Source organism: Leucopleurus acutus, assembly GCF_964270905.1.
Source record: "Leucopleurus acutus genome assembly, chromosome: 10".
NCBI classification, from domain to species: Eukaryota; Metazoa; Chordata; class Mammalia; order Artiodactyla; family Delphinidae; genus Leucopleurus; species Leucopleurus acutus.
The window spans coordinates 82,636,570-82,659,293 of NC_139153.1; the positions used below are offsets into that span (position 1 = coordinate 82,636,570).

General features: G+C 49.3%; 3 protein-coding genes across 8 annotated transcripts; all 3 read right to left on the minus strand.

The window, feature by feature from the left end:
- Window positions 1-267: 267 nt before the first annotated feature.
- Window positions 268-3,703, minus strand: LOC309967374 (uncharacterized protein C6orf136 homolog; the record flags this gene model as incomplete). Its single annotated transcript, XM_082847977.1, has 6 exons — window positions 3,582-3,703; window positions 1,866-2,267; window positions 1,493-1,581; window positions 1,117-1,317; window positions 459-528; window positions 268-381 (listed from the first exon to the last, which is right to left on the minus strand). Exons 1-6 carry the CDS (start codon window positions 3,651-3,653, stop codon window positions 268-270), a joined length of 948 nt encoding a protein of 315 aa, XP_082704103.1. The 5' UTR covers window positions 3,654-3,703.
- Window positions 3,704-4,195: 492 nt separating this feature from the next.
- Window positions 4,196-16,172, minus strand: ATAT1 (alpha tubulin acetyltransferase 1; the record flags this gene model as incomplete). 6 transcript variants are annotated; one of them, XM_082847402.1, is made up of 13 exons in its annotated part: window positions 4,196-4,370; window positions 4,746-4,788; window positions 4,880-4,959; window positions 7,835-8,078; window positions 8,248-8,319; window positions 9,911-9,979; window positions 10,099-10,144; window positions 14,581-14,682; window positions 14,870-14,983; window positions 15,107-15,167; window positions 15,288-15,379; window positions 15,493-15,553; window positions 16,027-16,172. In XM_082847402.1, 13 exons carry the CDS (start codon window positions 16,131-16,133, stop codon window positions 4,196-4,198), a joined length of 1,266 nt encoding a protein of 421 aa, XP_082703528.1. The 6 variants fall into 6 exon arrangements, with proteins under 6 accessions (XP_082703528.1, XP_082703523.1, XP_082703524.1 ...); XM_082847397.1 differs by lacking the exon at window positions 16,027-16,172 and adding an exon at window positions 15,739-15,812; XM_082847398.1 differs by lacking the exon at window positions 9,911-9,979 and having other exon boundaries at window positions 16,027-16,133.
- A 529-nt stretch (window positions 16,173-16,701) lies between these two features.
- MRPS18B (mitochondrial ribosomal protein S18B) lies at window positions 16,702-22,642 on the minus strand. The gene is made up of 7 exons (XM_082847632.1): window positions 22,532-22,642; window positions 21,245-21,353; window positions 21,045-21,142; window positions 20,571-20,639; window positions 19,172-19,238; window positions 17,846-17,905; window positions 16,702-17,263 (listed from the first exon to the last, which is right to left on the minus strand). The coding sequence occupies exons 1-7, from the start codon at window positions 22,607-22,609 to the stop codon at window positions 16,968-16,970; spliced, it is 777 nt and encodes a 258-aa protein (XP_082703758.1). The 5' UTR covers window positions 22,610-22,642; the 3' UTR covers window positions 16,702-16,967.
- Between the last annotated feature and the right edge of the window lie 82 nt (window positions 22,643-22,724).

The window sequence follows — 22,724 nt, forward strand, 5'->3', positions numbered from 1 at the left end:
ATATCTATTAATAAAAATATTTTTAGAGTAAAGCTATGGGGAACCTTAGAGATTCAGAGAAGGTGACATGGAAATTCGATCTCATATATTCACTTAGATTTTATTATTTACAAGTTAAGTTACACAGCAGCTTTACACAGCATGAGATGGAAAGTAAAGGAGAAGAGAGAAGAGAGGAGGAAGCTGGCTCCTGAGGTCTTTGGCCACCTCCACCTCCTCCTCTTGTGCGTAGCAAGTCTTCCGTGCTGCCTCTGCCCCAGTTCCTGATCAGCCCTTGGAACACAGGTGTAAGTTGGGTTCTGGCTCCGACAGCCCCAGAGCCACCAGGGCTCCCACTAGCAGCTTCTTCACGGGCGTTGGGGGTGAGTGTGAAGGCATCAGCTGCAGGAGAAAGGTTAATGCCAGCTGGTGGGATGTTCTACCCCATCACCCCACCCCTACACAGCCCTAGGACTCACTTTGTCTAGGCGATGGCGACAAATGAGGCCGTTGGAATTCAGGTAGAAGGTGGAATAGGCATCATAGGTCCTGGTGAAGGGAGAAAGGCTCACTGAGGGAGAAGGGGACTGGTCCCAAAGTTTAATTCAAGCATTTGTTTAAACTAGTAGTTCCTAAACTTTACTATATATTATATCACCTGGGGATCTTTTAAAAATCCTGAGGTTGTTCCCTGGCCCAATTAAATCAGAATGTCTGGCACCGATATTTTAAAGATTCCTGGATGATTCCACTGTGCAGCAAAGTTTGGGAACCACTGGTTTGGGCTGAGCCTAAGAATTTCTTGGGATTCTACTCTGTGCCAGAAATTTACCAGGTACTTTACCTAAGGTTGTGAGGCACCACTTATGAGACGGGAATTTTCATCTGTTCAATAAGTATTTGAGTACCTACTATGTGCCAGGTAATGTACATGAAGAAGCTGAGTTCAGAAGCTTCCTAATATATTCAGAGTCTCTATTTTTTGTTAGATTAAAGTAGACAAAAACAAGATCCTGTCCTCAAGGAGCCTGCAGTCAAGTCAGGGTAGATCCAGGATTGTCTAGAAGACTAGACCATAGATTCCCAAAAGGGTAAGATTAGGAAATTGTAGTGCGTTTCTTTTCTCACTTCTCTTACCGGTAAAGCTCTTCCTTGTCACGCTTATAGAAACGCAGAAAGAGTAGGTGGATGGGCAGCCCCACAAGCCGCCAGCGGGCTTGCAGGGTCCAATTCTCAGGGTGGCGGGTCAGCTGTAGAACCTCCAGCCGAAGCTGTGCAAAATAGTTCCAGGCCAGGAAGCGGCAGAGGGTCAGTGACAGAATGTACCATGTCCGGCCTCTGGGAGGAAGGAATGGGAAAGAAATCTCATGATGGCAGAATCAGAAAACCAAACTGGTATCTGACAGTGGGATGGGGAGCAGCAGTGAGAAGCAGCCTAGGACATTCTCTAATAAGTGAAAATAGCATTGGGTCCTTTTCCTCCCCAAGGCCCTACCCATTCGTGGATTCTCACTTGGTACGCATGTTCAGGATCTCATTGATGAATTCCACATCCGATGAGTAGAGAGTGTAGTCGTGGGAGTGAAGGAAGAGACTGGGAAGCTAGGTGGAAGAAGGCATCAGACCAGGAGGAAAGAAAAGATGATCCTATTTCTCAGTTTTCTATATTTAGTGTCTCTTTATTCATGAGTGAAAGGTCATCTCATCCCATGTTTAACTTCCCTAATCCAAACTGAGGAGCATCTTTTCCTTGGGAAATGTTTATAACATATTTATATGCCTGTCTCGTGGTTCCCAGAAATAATCCAGTTGACTGACTCCCTATTTTTAAAAATTACCTACATCCCTTCCCATTTCGGACAAAGGCCACTTCTGAACTGACTTACCTCTTGTCTCAGTCTCTCGTACATGACAGCCAGGTGCTCCTCCATACTCGGATCTCCTGATGAAGTGGCCGGGGAAGAGTGGGCAGTCCCAGAGGCTTGGAAAGGTATCAAAGCCCCAGGACAGGGGCAGGGAGGTCCCTCAAATAGGATCCTAAGCCCATCCAGGCAGCCGCTGTGTAACTCAGGTCCTGGTCCCTCCTCCCCCTTTCCTGGGGGGAGAACCACCCATGGTGAGGTGAGGGCTTGGACCTGAGGGAGAGGTAGTGGGGGAGCTCGGGGAAGCAGCCGGGTGGGAGGGCTTGGGGGTGGGGGAGACCAGAAAAGAGGCAAAGATGGAGAAGTGGTTGTCACGGAGTGAGGCCAAAGAGGTGGGAATGGTAGGGCCCGTGGAGAAAGGTGGTCCTAAGGAGGAAGAACAAAAGGGAAGAAGATAAGAATCCAGCTGCCTAATGCCCTGCCATCCAAACTGCCCATTAACAAGCTTCCAGTCCCACCTGCTCCTTCTGACAGGAGAGATGGAACTACTGAGGGAAAATTCATCTCCATCTCTACTTAAAACAGGAGGAAACACTTTCCTGTGACAAAAGTACACATACCTCTCCCAAACATTAGCAAGTACTTTTAGATTTGTTTAAGATTCCAAACCCGTTTGGGGGCAGGTCTGCCTCTCTTACAGCAAGAATCGTAAGAGTGCATATTTGAAGAATGAACAAATGAATGAATAAGTTACAGGTCTTCTTGTACTGTGGCCTCTAACACAACTCCAGGAGTGTGTGAAGCAGAGGTTATATAGAGAAAAGTTAACATCCAACTGGAACTAGGAGACTTTTGAGTTCCAATTCTATCATGTAACCTTAGGCACTCATTTCCTCAGCCTGAGGGAATGTCCTCCTATAAACGAGGACGATGAAACCACACTGAGTTATTATGAGGACTATATGAGATAATAATTGTAAATTAAACTTTGCGACCTGTTAAGCAGTAAGCTCATCATTCGGGCTCCTCTAATGACACGAAAAGGCCCAGGAGACTGTTAAAGGCTGGACCTCATGCCCCTGGTTTACTGATGTCGAAACTGCGATGAGGGAGAGGTCACCCGAAGTCAGGCCTGACCCGAGTCCCGCGTTTCCAACGAACCCCCCCGAGGGGTCTCATTATCGGGAGAGCGGGCGGGCCGCGCGGGTACCTCTGTCCCCGACGGTGTCCCGGAGGCGCCGTCTCCGCCGGGGGCGTGGCCATCTTGCCCGCCCGGGCACAGGGGCCCGAACAGGGTCCACCCGGGCCGGCCTTCCCGCCGGGACCGCTATCCGGGTGCAAGATGCGCGGGCTGCAGAGCGCGGCCCGCAGGTCGGTCTGGTCGGCTCCCGGGAGGCGCCGCGAACTTCTCCGCCCCCTGCCCTTCAAATCACCTCCAGGCACAGGTAACCGCGGAAACGCGGGCGAAATGCGGACGCGCCCCACCGCCCCAGCTTCCAGCCCGCCTGCCCCCGCAGGCCCGGGAGACCGACGTCCCGTGCTCTACAGGGCTGGCGGCGCCGCCCTCGGATCCCCACGACCCCTAACCCCTAAACGCGCCGCCCCGCACAGGTGGGAAGGAGCGGCGGGACGTCACTGCGCCTGCGCGACACGGGGCGCGCGCTCCGCCCCACACGCCGACTCTGGGGAGGGTCTCTCCCCGCCCCCTCTCCTCCCCTCCCGCTTCCCCTCTGCTCTTACCTGGGGACGAGCCTGGTAGGCACGGAGGCAGGGGCCGAGGCGCCGGGCCGCCCCCCGGCTGGGCTGGTACATGATCTTCCGGGAATGGAGAGAGCACCTCCCGTGTCCGGCCTCCTCACAGGGGTGAGCGTGCCCCGGAGCCGGCTTCTTGAAGGGGAAAAGGGGGGGGGGGTGAAGGGCTGAGGGGAGGGAAACGGAGATGTTGCGCGCTTGCGCACTGCGGCGGGTTCCAGGGAGGCGGTGAGGCGCTGGTCTGCAGTAAGTGCGCCTGCGCTCGCCGGATCGGAGGCTGCCTTAGAGCGCTTGCGCAGTAAATTAGCGGCCTCGCGCACTGCTCTCACCTGTGGCGCTTGCGCAAAAGTGGGCGATGATGGGGCTGAACGGGGCGCGCGAAGAGTGACGGGTGGGATTGAAATAATGACAAGTAGCTCTCGTGATAAAAATAAATACTTTATTGCTGTGGTTAAAAATAAGATACAAATGACTTGGCACTGATAATAAAGCCTGTCGAATGAATGAATGAATGGATACATCCATTGTGAGGGCGGGCTTTGGCTAGGTCCTGTGTGAGAGAGAAATAATACTGACTTTGAAGGTGTGAGAGGGGGCTGCGGTCACCAAGGCCTGGTGCTGCGACGTTCCTGCAAGTTTCGAATGAACCTGGCGTTGAACATATCCCCACCCATTGTCCAGGACTGGGCTGGTGGAGCCTGGGCCTGTGGAGGAACCGTGTGCATGGGTTCCTCCCCAGACCCATGCTGTGACAAGACCTGCTCCTCACTGGCAGACCTAGTAGGTGGGAGATGGAGAGTGGGTTACAGGGGTACTAAAGGGAGAATTAAAATCACAGCTTCAAAAAAAAAAAAAAAATCACAGCTTCTTAAAGGGCTGACTGGCTCTTGTGTAGAGGATGTATGATGGGGTATGAGGCTGGAACCATTAGTGCTATGTCCAAACCTGAAACCCCTCAGAGACTGCCAAAGGGAAGCACTCGAGTCGAACCTATGTGGAAAGAGGCTTGTAGGGTGTTAGGTGGAAGGCTTTGTGGGAGGAGCTGGTGTCCAGTTCAGAGAGTGAGATTAAGGAGGAGGAAGTAGCTGAGAGTGATGTTAGGAAAGGAGTCAGAGGTGGTGCGAGGCTGGTAGGGGAGGGGTCAGACCTCACCTATTCTCTGGTTCCTGCTCCCCCTGCTTCAGTTCTTGGTTGCCTGTGGGAATACCAGGCATGTGCATGGGAAGGCTGGAGTAGGTAGTGAATATGGCCTACTTGATTTGCGGATAAGGAGATGAATAACTTACCTGTATTGGGGGATGAGGAATTCAACCGCCCATGGCGGCTATAGCTGCAGCTTTGGGCTACCAGCCCTGCGGGAGTCCTGCTGTAGAAGAAATGTGAGATGATGGGGAAAAGGCTACAGGATGAAAGATGAGTGGGTATGGAGGAATCAAGGAGAATAATAAAAGGAACAGCACAGGAACAGAGAGAGGGGTAGTTATCATTCCTATGGGATTTTAATCTAAGTTGTGCCCCAGAAAAGGGAAGGGAGCTCATTTTATACCCCAAGGTTTTCTGAAGCAGTCCTGACTTTATTACTCCTAGTTGAGGTAATGAGTTGAGGTAATGTGTTAAAAGTAAGGCCAAATGTGCTCCAAATCATGTCATAAAAACAAATTCAGGGCAATTCCCTGGCGGTCCAGTGGTTAGGACTCTATGCTTCCACTGCAGGGGGCACAGGTTCAATCCCTGGTTGGGGCCTGGTTGGGGAACTAAGATCCCACAAGCCGCGTGGTTCGGCCAAACACACACACACACACACACACACACACACACACACACACACAAACCCAGATTCACATATATGCAAAAAAATATTTTTTTGTTGGACCAGGTGCCCTGATGTTTGGTTTGGAAAACATGATTACCTTAATTTTAGGATACTTCAGCCAGAGGGAAATAGGGAGTGGTAAGGCTGAATTTAGGGAAAGGACTGTCTTGAGAAAGAGATCCAAGGGTTTAGTGAGGGAGAGGCCAGGGAACTAGCGGGAAGAGGAATTCAGGAAACAATTAGGGGACTGTTATCAGGAGGCAATTAGTGGATCCCAGAGATGTTAGTAAATCTTAACATCTCAGCAAGGGCTGGCCTGGGGTAAAGGGTAGAAGTGACTAGGGAGAGCTAGAGATTTCTGGAGAGAATGGAGGAGTAGATATAGAAGGCTACACAGAGGGATCCAGCGACTACATGAGAGGAGACAATCCGCAGAAGATCCCACAATGAAGATGGGGACAGGCAGACACCAGATCCTGCAAGGGGAGCTCTAAGGCTCCTTGCTGGAAGATCTGCAGATCTCAGAGGTGAGGGAGAGAGAGGGAGAGAGGTCCTGAGATCCCAGGAAAATAAGGGGTGACGCACAAACGAGGCTGAGACCTTAAGGTTTGTTTGGTGGTTTTTTTTTTCTTTTGTAGTTTTTATCATTGAAAATGTCCATTTAAAAAACACAAAAGAATTCACACTTTATTCAGACAACACTGAGAGGGAGAAGAAAAAGGAATGAGTCAGAAGAGAGGGAGATCCTGCTCCCAAGGATTTCGGGGAATACAGTAGGGGTATCAACTAGCACACATCCAGAGGGTAGGGAGGGGGAAGGATGTTCTATACCCTGGGTATGGAGCAGGGAAGAAGGTTCTTGCTATGGAGGAAAGAGGAAAGGAAGGCCAGAGGAGGAGTTCCCCCATCATCTCAAGACAATCTCACAAGACAGGAATCTATCAGCATCTAGTGACCGGGGAGGGATGGCTGCGAGAGGGTATTCCAGGAGCTAACAGAGCCTTGAGACTCAGGCTTAGCTTCTGAAACTTGGCTAAGAGTGATCCGAGGGTGCTTGCTGGGATCTACTGCCAAGAAACAAACTCCCTCACAGAACCTGGACCCAGGGGAAGTGGTGGTGTCTGTAGAAGTGTGGCGAGTCTAGAGCCTCGTAGCAGACGTCAGCTCGGGGGCCCCCTGACAGATACACGTACACACAACATGTGGAAATTAAGAGTTTGGCAATGTTGAGTGGATCCCTTGGGGAGCTGGTAAGTCCCTGTCCTACCTGACTGGACTGCTCTGAAGCAGAGCTCACTCACTGGCTGGCGTCAGCAGGCTGATAGGGTAGCTGTGGTCGGTAGCACGAAGCAGTATTAGAGCTACCAGGAGACAGTGTAGTGGGACTATAAGATTCATTCCATGGACAAGACTCTTTAAAAGGTTTCCCTGGTAGAGGAGGCCCTTGGACCTTCCGTGGTGTTCTAGAATCTGACTGCAAGCAAGACTATGCTTCTCTGGATAATTAGTAGGAGCCGCCCAACCGAGAAGTCTGGCAGCAAATGGGCTGTCTGTGGGAGAGTGTTCAGAGCCCGAGTTAGGAGACAGGGGGTGCTTTCTATGGTAAGAAAAGCTACAAAGCATTAGGCCATCTGGGACCCTGACAACCCAGTTGTCCAAGAAAGGGGAAGAGGGAATCCTATGGGCTCTGTCAGGTTCCCCTGGATGCTGGGGGATACAATGGAAGATCCGGTCTGGGGTTCTCAGGGAGGGAGTCTCTGCCCTTGCCAGGTCTCCCAGGGAGGGGAGAGGCTTAGCTGTCTGTCAGTATCGACTCTCATCAGAGCGGGGAAGGGAGCTGTGGAAGGATGTTATGGACAGGAGGAGGGGAGAGGGGAAATGGGGGGGGAGAGAAAAACAGAAAGAGAAGTCAGAGGTGAAGAGAAAGCTGGGGAGAGAAAAAAAGGAGAGGCCCAAAAAAAAGGAGAGGCCCAAAAAAAAGGAGAGGCCCAAAAAAAAAGGAGAGGCCCACTCTCTGCCTGCCGGGATGGGCTCCTGCCACACAAGGCACTGACCCAGGGCTGGTGGCTCCCCAAACTGTGTCAGAGATCCTGCCCCTTCCCAGCAAATGTTAAACCATGATTTCCCCAGTCTTAGAGGCTCAGTCACCCACCCAACGGACCTGTGTTCTTCCTGTGCTTCCTCCCAGCTCTCACTTAAACTAGAGTCCCTAGACTCTACATAAAGTCCTGTTCTGCTCCTTCGCTGTAATTTATTTCCAGGCCACTCCCATAAATACTCTCCAATATATTCTTCTTGAAAGGTTCCAGGACTCTCCAGTCTTCCTGTCCTATTGCTTCATGTCTCTGATGGATTTACACTGCCCTCTGCCATTTCTAACACCCTGTCCGACAGTCTTGACATTCCCTAACCCTCCAGCTCCTATTACCTGGTGCGGCGACGCTGGGCTGGGCTGCCGCCTGGGTCAGTAGCAAGCAGAAGGCGGGCGGTGGGGTGCGGGGGGCAGAGGCGCAGGGAACGCAGCAGCTCCTGCTCTGGCACGAAGGGGCGGAGGGGACCCCGTTCTGGCGAGTTTCCCAGGCTGCTGGAGCGCGGGGGTGGGTGGGCTGGAGGTGTAGCACGGCGAGGGGCCCTGTTCAAGGGCCAGGGAGGCTCCACAGCTACCTTCAGAACTGGGGAGAGGGAGAAAAAAAGAGCAAGACAGAGAAGAAAAGGAAAGGGAAGAGAGTCATGACAGCAAAGATTAGAGTAGAAAAAAGAGAAATCAGAGCCTTTAGAGAGAACAAATCTTTCCCCTGGGTTAAGTCACCCCCAGGCCCAGACCCCCTACCCCAGTCTTACATTCTCGGTCACTAGAGGAGTATGGCTTTATGTCTCCCTCTGCTCTCTTGGGTGGCAGCTTCCTTGCTGGAGCTGGCAGTGGAGAGGACACAGGCAAGGTAAGCATTAGGAGGCATACTGTGCACCCCTTCACTACCCCCACGACCCCAAACCTCTGATCCCTGACACCACAGTTCCTCCGGGGAAAGGAGACTTCAGCTCCACCGCAGAAGCAGCTCTGTGGCACTGCCATCACACCAAAAGGGAATTCGGGGGGAAGGCTGGAGCATTTTGAGGAGAGCCAGAAGGAGTAGGCTGAATGCAGAGTTCGGGGGAAAGATCTGGGGGAGACTGTGGGGCCTGGGAGATGCAAGAGAAGGGCAGCCAAGGGAGGCAAGCTCTTACTGTCAGTGGGTGCTGTCAGGCCCCCCTGGGATTCTGGGGCAGTGGAATGGTCCCAGCTGGGCCACCGAGGACCCCAGGTCCCTCTAGATGAGACGGACAAAGCCCTTGGTTAATCAGGAATTGCTTTGGAGAGGTCAGGGGAGGCTGGGGTGGGGCAGAACCTCCCCTTCCGGAGCAAAGATAGAAAGAGATTTACGTTTTATAAGGGGAAAAAAAGGATGAGGTAAAAACACAGACACCTGGAAAGGAGTCACCAGACAGAGTAAATGGGAGGCTAACGGACTATCCCAGCCCTGTCTCCAGCCTCCTCACTTCTCCACTTGCCCCTCCCTTTCCCTCTCAAGAGGTTCTTTCTCCATCATGCGTGGCAAATGAGAGACTGCCCAGCGGATCCACTTAAACTTTAGGGTCCCTCCCGTGTGGACCTGGTCCTCACCGTCCTTGTTGGCTCTCTCTCCCTCTCACAGCTTTGGTCAGCAGGAGCTAGAGGGGGGAAGCCTTGGAAAGCAGAGCCGCTCACGGATCTGAACTGCCTCTCCGTGCCTGACATTGGTGGATGCTAATCACTGTTGAGAGATTGCTGTCTGGGTGGTGGTTACTCTGTTTCCTGGCCACCGAGGAGGTGAGAGAGCTAGCCACAGAGCCAGCTCCTTCAGCAAAGGGCCCTTCTGTGCAAGTGCGCACAGCATGGCCAGCAGAAGGCTGTGCCCCTCGGCCTTGAGAAGGAGGAAGGGGTGGGGCTCAGCCCGGCAGGGAGCATGTGTGTGGATGAGGATGGAATGTGGAACCTGGGCAGCATTTCAGTACCTCCTAGGTATGGTTTCTCCAGATCAATTTCATTATTTGGTTGGAAATGTTACAAATTCTGAGTGTTATCTTCTAAAACTAGTATTTAAGCTTTGGACCATTCATGTCACTATTCTATGACTGGAAATGGAAGGGCTGACTGCACTTGCCTGTCCCTCACTGGCTGACAGAAGCCTGAGGAGTTTATGAAGGAACATGACTCTGGCCTATTTTGATGGGCCTGAAGCAGCAAGAGGCTCCATCAATGTCAGCTGTCAAACAGGCTTCCAATGAGCTTGCTTAGTTGACAGTCTTGCCAAATATAAATACACTGAGCTCCCATGAGGGCAGAGGACATGGGTAATGTCTGCTGGGGACTTGGGTTGCTTTAGAATTCTCCCAAACTTCCCACAGATTGCACTGAGTTCCCAGTGGCCTCCAGAGTGACTAGCCATCACAGCACTACAGATCCACCCGTTCAATGCAGCTTTACCAGCGGGCATAGGATCGACCGCAGCAGCACAAGAGTGTCGAGTTGCCCTCAGAGAGGTAGCAGGGGGCCCTGTGAGGAAGGAAGCGGTGGTGCCCCTCAGTGAGGGGTCCGGTGGGACCAAGAATCCACCTCCTTCCTTCCCCTCACCCCAACTGCTTGACCAACACACACAAGGTGAGAAAACTTACGATGCTGATGGGCAAAGAATCCTTCGAAGATCACGAAGTTGTTCACCTGTAAGATGAAACAAGCGAAATATATTTGTCCATTCAGCCACTCAGCACATACTTGCGTATAGAACCCTGTGCTAGAAAAACCACAGTGGGAGGAACGAAAGCCAGCCTTCCTGTCCTTGTTGACAGACTTAGTCAAAATCTCAGACCCTGACAAGCTAATCCTAAAGTTGAATTGCAGAGGACCTCGAACAGCCAAAATAATCTTCAAGATTAACAAAGGAATAACAAATTTGGGGAGGATTCATACTTCCTGATTTCAAAACTTACTACAAAGCTACAGTAATCAAAATAGTGTGGTAGAGGCACAGGATAGACATACAGACCAATGGAATGAATAGAGTTCAGAAATAAACCCATGTGTCTATGGTCAATTGATTTTCAATAAAGGTGCCAAGACCATTCAATAGGGAAAGTATAACTTCTTCAACAACTGGTGTTTGGATAACTGAGTATCTACATGCAAGATAATTAATTTGGACCAAAAAATAGCTAAAAATGGATCAAACAGCTAAATGTAAGAGCTAACACTGTGAAACTCTTAGAAGGAAACATTGAGGAAAATCTTGATGACTTTGGACATGGTTTCTTAAATATGACACCAAAAGCATAAGCAACAAAAGGAAAAAATAAATTACACTTCGTCAAAAGTAAAAACTTCTGTGCATCAAAAGACACTATCAAGAAAATGAAAAGCGGGGCTTCCCTGGTGGCGCAGTGGTTGAGAGTCCGCCTGTGGGTGAAGGGGACAGGGGTTTATGCCCTGGTCCGGGAGGATCCCACATGCCATGGAGCAACTAAGCCCGTGCGCCACAACTACTGGGCCTGCGCTCTAGAGCCCACAAGCCACAACTACTGAGCCCATGTGCCACAACTACTGAAGCTTGCGCGCCTAGAGCCCATGTTCCACAACAAGAGAAGCCACCGCAATGAGAAGCCTGCGCACCGCAATGAAGAGTAGCCCTGCTCACCGCAACTAGAGAAAGCCGCATGAAGCAACAAAGACCCAGTGCAACCAAAAATAATAATTAATTTTTAAAAACAGGGCAAAGACTTGAATAAACATTTCTCCAAAGAAGATATACAAATGGCCAATAAGCACTTGAAAAGATGCTCAACATCATTAGTCATTAGGGAAATGCAAATCAAAACACAAAGAGATACAACTTCACAACCATTATTATGGCTATTATAAAAAGAACAAAGAAAAATAAATTTTGGTGAGGATGTCAAGATACCAGAGCTACCACACATTGCTGATGGAGATGTAAAATGTTGCAGTCATTGTGGAAAAACCGTTTCTCAGTTCCTCAAAGAGTTAAACACAGGATTACCATATGACCCAGCAATTCTACTCTTAGGTATATACCCAGGAAAACTGGAAATATATGTGCTTGGAGACATGGCTTGCCCAAAGTCTAGTAGCTACAAGTGGCAGAACTGGGTTTCAAATCCCAGACTCCTGATTCTAGTTGAGGCATTTCAGCCAGGAATACAGTGTAGTCATTAGAGGGGGCTATGGGTTCAAATTCAAGCTCTACCATTTATTAGCTGTGCAAACTTGGTCAAGTCACTAATCTGTATAAACCCAAAATGGGGTCAATAATGGCAACTACTTAAAGAAATGTACAAGGATCAACAGAGATAATGCATGTAGATACCACACAGAGCTCATGAAACATCAGTTGTTACTGGGTGGACCAAAAAGTTCGTTCGGGTTTTCCAGATGGATGTTACAGAAAAACTGGAACGAACTTTTTGGCCAACCCAATATTATTTACACTCTATACTGCCCTGCTCTTACATGTTACCTGGGTAATGCATTTGATGCTGGATACTGTGTTTCTTCCGTTGCTCTCTGCTGCCTCTTAATGGAAAAATGATGTCCTACTCTGGGAGCACAGTCTAAGGAGACCCTGTCTATCTCCTGCTGTAATGTCTACCAACCCACCCACCCTCATCCTTCCCCAACAAGCATATGCCCAGCACTCCAGCCAAACAAAACTGCTTGCAGTGCCCTGAAAGGTAGATTAATATCTCTCTGACTCTGCTCGTGCTGGTTCCTACATGAAAAGCACCTTAGCCTGCCCACTTCTGTCCACCTGACGAACACCTTTCAAGATTAAGTCAAGCCTAACTCACTTTATGCCCCCTCTGTAAGCACACCAATTAATCACGTTACAAGGGATTAACTATCCGTGCTCCTACCCAAGGCTCGCTTGTCAACCCAATCCCAAGCCCACTCAACGACACTGCTTCAGCAATTCTTCCCACTTTCTCTGACATCAGATTTTCTTTCTACTGAGTCATTCTTATGCTGTTCATTTTTATGCAACTGAAAAGAATCAACCCTCTCTTGATCCATATCCCCCTCTAGCTCTTGCTCTATTTCTGTTCACATTAAAGCAGCATTTAAAAGAGTGGCCTATTCTTGTTGCCTCCAGTTCTGAGCTTCTCAATCTCCTAAAGCCACTCCATCCAGGCTTCCACCCACGAGTGTGCTGAAACCGCTTGTCAGGAACACCAGTGGCTTCAGGCAGCTAAATCCAATGGTCACTTCCCAGACCTCTTCTTACCTCACTGATCAGTAGCATTTGACTCAGTAAGCCATTCCTTCCTTTTGCAAACACTTTCTTCACTGGCCTTGCAGGTCACTTTACTTCTAAGTTTGCATCTACTTCACTAGTCACTCCTCAGCTGCATTTGCTGCTTCTTCTCCTTCCTGACTTTCCAAGAGTGCCCAAGGGCTCAAGTCCTTGGACCACTTCTTTATAGATACTCACTCCACGGCGGTTTCATCCTGTCTCACTGCTTTCAGTACCCTACGTGTGATGAAAACTCTCCACCCCGAACCTCGTCTCTGAACTCCAGGGAAGTAACCAACCTGGACTCATCACAGACATCTCCAATTAACATATTCAATATGGACTCCTACTATTTTTCCCCAAAACTGCTCCACCTTCCATCAGTTAATGCAATGCCATCCTTCCAAGTGCTCAGGCCAACAACTTTGGGATCACCCTTAACTCCCTCTTTTTTTTTCACAGTCTATCAAGAAAAATTATTTGCTTTAACTTCAAAATACCTAAAATCTGACCACTCCTTACCATCTCTACTGCTACCATTTTAGACTGAGCCACCGCCATTTTTCAGCAGGATTGTTGCTTCCTAACTTGCTTGTACCCTCACTCCTCTACTACCTATTCTTAACAGGCAAAGTGCTCTGGTTTAAAGTAAGTCACATCATATTCTCCCTCTGTTCAAACCCCTCTGATGGCTCTCCTTTTCTCACTTAAAGGCCAAAGTCTTTGCAATAGCCTATAGAGTCCTAAATGTCTTTCCTCCCCCATTACTGCTCTGATCTCATCTACCACACTCCCCCCTCACTCATGCTGCTCTAGGCACACCAGCCAATTTTTCAGGCACACTCCCACCTCATGGCCTTTGCACTAGCCATTCCCTTTGCCTGGGATGCTCCCCCTCCAGATATTACTTAGCTCATGGTCTCACCTCTTGAAGTTATTGCTCAAGTGATACTTTCTCAGTGAGGCCTTTCCTGCTTATCCCATTTAAACCTGCAATCCCACACACTCCCATCCTCACATGGCACTCCCAAGCCTTCTTACTTGCTCTCATTTTCCTAGAGCACTTATCATCAATCATAGTATATACTTGTTTATTACGTTTGTCTGTCTCCCCACGTAGAATACAAGCTCCGTGAGAACAGAGACTTTTATCTGTTTCATTGAATAAAGTCTTTCTAAAGCCCAGAACAGTGCCAGGTACTCTAATATATATATGTTGAATGAACGGACAGCGTTAGCACCATTATATTGCATCTACTTATAAACAAACCACCTTCCCCAAAATAGACCCAATCTCCCTGAGGACAGGGAATGTATATTATTCTGAGCCCTTACTAAATCTTGATAGACTAGGTAATGGTCTATGCGGAAACAAGGAGATGAAAATGAGCTGATTATGTTTGGGGCATAAACATATTATTGGGTGTACACAACAGCCCATGATGAAGAATAAAACTAGATGAGAGGGCTTCCCTGGTGGCGCAGTGGTTGAGAGTCTGCCTGCCGATGCTGGGGACACGGGTTCGTGCCCCGGTCCGGGAAGATCCCACATGCCGCGGAGCGGCTGGGCCCGTGAGCCATGGCCACTGAGCCTGCGCGTCCGGAGCCTGTGCTCCGCAACGGGAGAGGCCACAACAGTGAGAGGCCCGCATACCACAAAAAAAAAAAAAGATGAGAGTGAAATAGCTGCAGGATGAGAGATGGTACCCTGCCCCCCCAGAACTTACCTGTATAAAATAAGCCTATATAATAGGGAATAAGGAGTGCATGGAAAGTGCCACTTGTTTGCCACACAAAAAATAATAAATTCAGTGGGAATGCTCAGTGGGGTCTACTCTCTGAAACCTCTAACCTGTGGGACTGTGGTCTCCAGGTTGTAGTGTTTATTCAGGAACTTCAGCAGCTTCTGTGAGGGTCGGTCAATAGCCAGTTGATGTGGTTCAACTCGCTCCTTCTGCAGGGAACAGGAGACTCAGGGTAGGAGCAGGCATGGGGAAAGCAGGCCAATAGGAACCCAGTCACCTGGGAAGGATATGGGAACATGGCGGGTGGGAGGGTGGGAGGCAGGGCCTCTGCAAGGACTCAGGACAAGGGGCCTTTGATCTCCATTTTGGATGAACTGATGAAGAGATAAGTAATACCTGCAGCATATACTGGAAGAGATCTCGTCCATGGCCATGGCGCTGAAGTGACTCATGGATGTAAAAGTCCAAGATGCAAAGTGGTTCTACCTCATTGTGAGCCTCACGGTCATCCTAAGAGGTAAAAGAACAACAAAGATCTTCTAGGACCCAGACATCATTGCCACCTTCCAATCTCCAGCACTTCTGTTCTCAGGAGCCAAGGCATATGAACTTTCAGTTTCCAATGACACTCACCAGTACAAAGAGTTTCTTATATCCAACTTTAAGGAAGCCAACAATGGCTCCTTTTCCAGCCCTGTAGGTTGGGGAAAATAACAATAATTAGCAGCTATCTGGAAGAGGTAGAATCAAAAAAGGGAGAGGGACTGGGAGAGGGAGGAATTAAGTATAGGGTAGAACGGTATTTGGCACTCACATTCGAGCTGAAGTATCTTTGAGTATATACATAACGTGGCGGTTACTCTGCATCCTTGATGCACTGGTGATGGGAGCAGGAAGATGCTGGGCCTGCCAGGAATTTGAAGACAGACTTTCTACAAGTCCCTTCCACAGGACCCAGGTCTCCCTTACCAACTGTCCCCAGAGAGGCCTCCCTTTACTCCATGTAGACTCCACATTACCTTAGCAGAAGCCTTGCCCAGTTCATCTACAATGGTCATAATTTGCTGCTGCAGATCAACACTACAGAAAGAGAGGAGATCAAGAGTCAGATACTCACTGAATTAGAGGGTCCTGGGCACTCACTCCCTGGGAATCTGGGCGATAACCGCAACCCCAGTTCAGTACTTCAGGCCCTCTGCCTTTACCTCGGAATCTTCCAACCTGATTTCCCACCCACTCTTCTGGAACCCAAACTTTTGCCACACCTCCTTTCAGTGTGGTACACTCCCTCCTCCCTTGAAGTTATTGTGGGGAAGCAGGAAGGGCAGGTCAACCACATCCTTTGGTTGGAACCACGATGGGGCCAAGGGATGAAAGGTGACAGATTCAAGCCCCAATCTACCCCACCAGTTCTAGGATCAAATGTCACCAAAAAGGCGAGCCAGGACATCAAAAGGAGCAGACACTAGTCAGTGAGAAGGGGGCGTGGTGCCTGGACCAGGTTTCGAGAGGAACCGGGAGAGAAGGGCCGTGGGGCAGGTTTGAGATGTCACCGGGCCGGCGTTGTGGTTCCGGGTCGGCGGGCCGGTGGCCGTAGGTGCTGGTCTAGCACCGTGATCCGCTCCGGGAGCAGCGCGTCCACATCGAACGGGAACTCCATGGCCCATTGTGCGCGGCCGGACCCGCCCCACGCGACGTCACTTCCGCCCCTCCGCCACCGCCCCGCCCACCGCCATCTTTACTTCCCCTGCCGCGCCCCCGGGTCCCTAGGGGGATCGCACCGCCCCCCTCCACCACCACCGCCCCCCTCCACCACCACCGCCCCCCTCCACCACCACCGCCCCCCACCCACCGCCGCCCCCCACCCACCACCATCCCGGCAGCCGGCCCGGGGACCCCGTTCTTTTTGCCAGACCAGCTGTCACTTAGCAACGCCACTCATCCCATCCGCGCCTCCCACGGCAGCGGGTGCCATAGCAACGCATTTTTCTTAGGCCTAGTGTCTCACTCTCCAACCCTTTAGCCCCTCAGTGGGAACACTGTGCATCGGGCACAGGGGGGCACAAGTGATCATCACATAATGGCACAACTGCTCATCCCAGGTGGCTTCTGGTCCCAAGAGTGCACTGATCGGACTGGCTCAAGCCTGACCACTCCTCTCCCCACAGCAGCACCCACTGCCCCGCAATCCTCCATAGCATTCATCTGAAATGCAGCCCAGAGACAGGATACAGCTTTATTGTGGAAAAACCCAGTTGGCACAGGTCTGGAACAGTAGCAGAATGTACAGCCTATCTATTGACAACATATAGGGGCTGGGGCTTCCGATACACGTCTGCACTGCCCTCCCTCAGCCTCAGATGTATTTATCCCTTTCACCAACAATCATTTCCTTTCTCTGGCCCTGGGCCTGCCACTGGCCACAATGTAGACAGCTCTTCAGGATGAAATACTGTGTAAGGGACCCTCCGGCTCCCTTCCTAGTCTACAGCTCCTACAGAGCAGTCTGGGGGCCTGCCTGCTCAGTGGAGGAGGCTTCAACTGCGGCTGTGAGGGGCACCTTGGGCATTGACTCAGGTGGAGGGCCACTTTCTTCTCGGAGATGACCCTGGTAGAGCCGACGAAGGCGGGACAGCTCTCTCTCTGGTGGTTGTTTCCAGTTGTACCATGGGTACCAGGGGTCACCTGAAACCAGAGTGGGCGCTGGCGGAGTGACACTCACAGCTCCATGAGAGGTACTGAAGTCAGGGTCCCGGGGTTCAACCTGGGGAATGTGGTAACTGAGGAGACCTGGGGGATTAAAAAAAAGAGAATGCCAGGGAAGGGAGGACAGGTACTTCAGATTAAGACAGATAATAAGAAAAATGACATATAAAGGGAGGGAGGGACCAGTCAGAGCCACTGGGTTCATTTATGCATGTGGTATGCTGCACAGAAGCAACTGGCCAAGGGGGCAAGTGTGGGCTGACGTGCTGCCCAGACTCTTGCCTGCCAAGCTGTGCAGGCCTGTGCCAGGGCTATGAAGCTGCATCTGCCCTAACATAGGGGTACCTTTTCCTAATTTGTGCAAAAGTGTCATGGAGCCCAGGGTCAGAAATTTATACAAAGCTCCTATGATTTAGACATGGCATTGGGGCAACATTTATAAAATAAGAAGGCAGAGAAAGAGGAAGAAAAAGAGGACAGGGCAACGACAAGATAAGAGACTCAGGAGAGGAAACAAGGGACAGTGGAGTGATGAAAGAAGAGATTCTTTGGAAGAACATGAGTGCTACCTTCTCAGATAGGTGGGAACATTTATATCCACCCTCCAGCCCTAAGTCACCTTCCTTATGCCTAACAAAACTGCGCTGTGCCCCTTCTCATTCTTACCATGATCCCTGGCTTTCTGGATGGCCTGGGTCAACTTCTTGTGTTGCTTCATACAGACCCCTGTGAAAAAAGGTAACTCAGAGATCATTTTATAAGTCACAGTAAATGAAGAACATAACTGCTTCTACATGGTGATAGAGGCTTAGATTTGGAAGACCTAGCTCTACCTGATGACCCCATTCCCCTGACCCCTCGGCAAGGCTTGGTTTCCCCTTCTGCCCAGTGGGAAGAACCTTCTCTCTCTCTCTGCGAACCAGGATGAAGACTTAGGAGGGTCTAGCCACTATAGAGAAGCCACTTAACAGTAAAGGTTTCAAGACAGGGAGCAGAACACAATTCAAAGGGCAAGTGTGGTTAGTTAAAGGGCTGAGTTGGACAATCCACAGAGAAAGATTCAATAAAGGAAGAATGGATTTCAGATCTGGGCAAGACGATCTGAGAAAGTAGCAAAATAGTCCCTTCAGCTTTTTACAGCCTGACTATAGAACTCTTCTTAAAACTCCTTGGGAATTCCCTGGTGGTCCAGTGGTTAGGGGCTCTGTGCTCTCACTGCCACGAGCCCGGGTTCAATCCCTGGTTGGGAAACTAAAATCCCACAAGCCGTGTGGTGTGGCCAAAAAACCCCACAAAAAACCAAACTAAGCCAAAACAAAAACAAACTCCTTGACAAACCAAACTCCACCAATCATGCTACCATGCCACAAAAGGGTGGATTCCGATTATTCTTTGCAAATTTATCTTGCTTTGGAGCAGGGGTTGGCAAAATGTTCTCTGTACAGGGCCATATACTGGAGGCAATGTGGCATATGTTTTAGGCATATATTATAGTCTGTCTCAGCTCCTCAACTCTGCCACTGTAGCCTGGAAGGAGTTGTAGACAATATGAAAATAAATGAACATGACAGTGAGCCAGATTTGGCCTGTGACTATAGTTAGGGAATAGATATAATCTTGAATTGGTGAGCTTACTCCAGATTTGGGAAATCTAACTGAATTGTCAATGGAATAAAAGTAAGGTCAATTTATGAGAAAGCCTTCCGTAAAAGTGAAGAGACCCTATAGAAAGGAAACAATCAGCACCACTTACCTTTTAACAGTTCCATTTAGATAGTTTGCTTATACTGGTACTCGCCTGTATCTTCTGTTCACATGTAACTGTTTTAGCGTGTGAGTATCCCCATTAGGCCAAGATTTCCAAAAGGTTCCATCACATTTTTTAGGCCATTAGTAGGAACCACCAAATAAATACCTGTTGTCTGTCTTAATAAATATAAGAAGTGCTGTAAGGAAAAGCTATTCTGGTGGTGACAGGGATGATGGGCTGACCTGTATATGGAGCATGGAAGATGATACCCGTGTGGGCGCAGACAAACTGTTCCAAGAGCTTCACATTCTGTAGGAAAAAGTGGTGGAGAAACAAGAGAGAGGGAAGGGAAGGTAGCAAGACGATTAGGGACTAAAAGTGCACAATCCCTGCACACCCACACAAATGACCTTGACCCTTCTACATCTCTCCAGGTGCTACTTTCCTTCAGGTCCTGGTTTTAGCCCCATCCCTTTACTGAACACATTCTTGCAACCTTTTTCCCTTTCCTGGCCTTCCAACCATTTCACATACACATCCTACGTTTTGTCACTGAGACTCACATAGAATTATCTTCTGTAGGGGTTAGGTTCTAAAGTCAGTCCTTCATGCAACAAATTAGGGACAGTCTGTTGGAAAATCCCTGAAATCACCCAGAAAATGTAGTACGTGTTATAATGTACATTTACAAATTATTAACTTATATAAATGCATGGTATATGTAATGTATATGTTTACTAAAATCAATTTTAGAGATTTAATTATTAGAATGACTCCCAGCCAGTAATTAATCACAGGTGGTGAGACTCCCAAAGAGAAAGCAGGTATACTGTGGAGTGGAATGGCAGGCAGAGTCAGCTGCACTCTTCAGTCTGTAATCTTTCTCTCTCCCTTAGTCATGCAATTTGTTATAAACTGTATACAAATGATTATAGCCTTTTTTTGGTAACCAATTATACACAGCTGAAATTGAGAAGTATCTTCTGGACTCCTCTACAACCTGTATCAGAAGGAGCCTGAGAGCAGTCAGACACCCCCATCTGCTGACTGACTGACCCCTGAATGCCCTCTGACTTCTCTGACGACCAGCCATTCAGCTTCTGCCCTAATACCTTGTAATACTGCAAGCTCGGAAGGGCACTTTTCCATTATCATCTTTATAAGGTTTTTGAATACTTTAAGGAATAAGTTCTGTCCTTATCACAATGAAGGTTTTTTGAAAAAATAACTAGATTATACCTTGCTTCATGTATCTGCCCTCCAGCCCCAAGTCTCAGCATGCTACCAAACATCAACATGACAACGAAATAAAGAAAATCTCCGGAAAAAACTAGTCCAATCTACTTGCTAACAACTGTGATTGATATAAATAAACCTTTGGGCATTGCCCTCACATTAGAAACAAGCATTTCTCTTGCCAAATTAGACTGTAAATTTCATAGACAAGGGATGAAACTTTTTAGTAAAACCCTTAGTAGAGCGCAAAAGGCTGGAAGGAGGAATGTTTTTATATTACCAGAAAGTCAATACAAAATGGACTTTAGGGGCCCCAGGATATGAAGAGCGGGGCACCTAAGGTAATCTCTTTAGCATTGCAAAAAAGGCTCCAAGTCTTTATCCTAGAGAAAAGATTCTCCTTACCCTAAAGTCAACGTGCAACTTCTGATCCCGGCAGATGGGGCAGGGATTCCCAGCAATTTTATTTCCACGCTGTAGAGAGAAGAAACTGGCAGGTGAAGCTGTTCAAAGCCCTGTCAGAAAGAGTGCTGCTGGGGACTTCCCTGGTGGTGCAGTGGTTAAGAATCCGCGTGCCAATGCAGGGGGACACGGGTTCGAGCCCTGGTCTGGGAAGATCCCACTTGATGCCGAGGAACTAAGCTCGTGCACCACAACTACTGAGCCTGCGCTCTAGAGTCCGTGCTCCACAACAAGAGAAGCCACTGCAACAAAGAGTAGCCCCTGCTCCCTGCAACTAGGGAAAGCCCGCATGCAGCAACGAAGACCCAATGCAGCCAAAAATAAAAAAAAATAATTAAAAAAAAAAAAGTGCTGCTGCCGCTGTCACTATGGCCTCCAGCCCCACTCCACATCCACGTGCCACACTCAGAAACTCACAATACATGTCTTTCGAGTCCGCTGTGGGGGTATTCCACCTTTGTGGTTGCGACGGTAGTCAGTCCAGACAGGGCGAGAACCATAGCGGTTCTGGTATTCTGAAATGAAAGACCATACAAGTTTGGGTGGTGGTGATGGGCGGGTCTCTGTCCACTTATTTCAGACCTCACTTGACCCTCCCCTTCCCCATTTAGAAGTACCTTCTGAGTCCAGATATTTCCAGGGTTCATCCTTATAAGGGGAAACGGGAAGTGGGAGCAAAGAATCGTCCTCAGCGGGGGCTTTGGTGCAAAGAGTCTGGAGGGGAACCTATAAAAGGAGGGGCAGAGGCGAAATGAGACAATGAGTTCAAGGACAAGACCTGATTGGTTTGCTGCCCACACTTCAGGGAGAAAGGGGAAGGCACGCCCACTGTGTAAATGAAATACAGCAGGAATATGCTGTATATGGGAGTAGGATTTTGTGGGAGATTAAGTTTACATCAACAACGACTATCCCTACCTCCAACTGGATCTTGAAAGAAAAGGTAACATTAGAAGATAAACTACTAGCACAGGTGACTGGGAAGCAAATTTATTTGAAAAGACAACTCAAAAACCTGGCACGTATAAGGCATTCATGCTTTCTGGGATGAACTCAGTCTACTGGAGGAAAAGGGAGAATGTCCATCTTCTTGGAATTAAGATGTGTGGCAGGAAGGGGATGCAAAGGACACGCGAGTCTCCAACTCGATCCAATCCAATCACTCAGTTGCCCAGCCTTCTAAGAAGTTGAAGGTCAACATTCCATATGGCAGAACAAACTTAAGTCCTAACACTACCTCTAAAGCTACCAGGCCTGTAGTTAACTCTGTGGTGACCCCTGTCACCAGTTTTCAGTCCCACTTTAGGGAGTGGCAGTTGGGCAAGCCTTCCCATCTCACCCTACCCCACCAAGAATCTGCCCTGCCCATAACCTCCAGGGTGGTGAGTACGTAGGATGGAGGGAAAACTCAATCCAAAGTTAAGCTCTCATGTATGCTTTGATAAGAAACTGATTTAGTGAGATAAAGAGCCGAGTAACTGGTCCCAGGTCATGAGAATGTATCCTGGCTCTACTGGAAGATGGTAGGGCTGGTAGAAGCTAGTGTCCCTCAACCCAAGAACACTCCCTGGCATCGAAGATTTAGACACCACCTGTACAGTTAATAGTTGGTTTGTGTATGGCCAAGAGATCCGTTCCACCGCCTAATTATTCAGCCGAGATGGAAACGGAAGAGGAGGACATCCAACCCTTGCTCTTTACTCTCGACTCGAGATTAGAAAACGTGCGCTGTACTGAGGAATGAGAAGGGAAGGAGGAGGGTGGTGGAAGCAAAGGGTTGCCTTGACAGCCAAGGCAGAAGCACTTGGGAAGGCCTCGGCTCCTGGATTCCCAGCAGTGGAGCGATGACCTCGAAAAGGTACAACCAAATCTGGCGTTGTACAAAATGTGCCCCAAGGAGTTACCTGAACTCCGTAGGCACCTCTGAAGGGCGAAATGCTAGGAAGGCGCCTCAGCAACACGTTCAATGTGGAGGCAGCCATCTTGACATACGCATAAAGCAGGAAAAGCGACTGCGCATGCTCCAGGAAATAGATTAGGGTAGGGCCAAGGACGACCCCGCAGTGCGGAAGGCGGCAGCGCATCTGCGTCAGGACG

Coding starts and splice junctions, on each gene's coding strand:
- MRPS18B (XM_082847632.1), bottom strand. CDS start 22,609: ATGGCTGCCTCCACATTGAACGTGTTGCTGAGGCGCCTTCCTAGCATT. Junction 21,354..22,531: donor GAGGTGCCTACGGAGTTCAG/GTAACTCCTTGG, acceptor CTCCTTTTATAG/GTTCCCCTCCAGACTCTTTG. Junction 21,143..21,244: donor GAAATATCTGGACTCAGAAG/GTACTTCTAAAT, acceptor CTTTCATTTCAG/AATACCAGAACCGCTATGGT.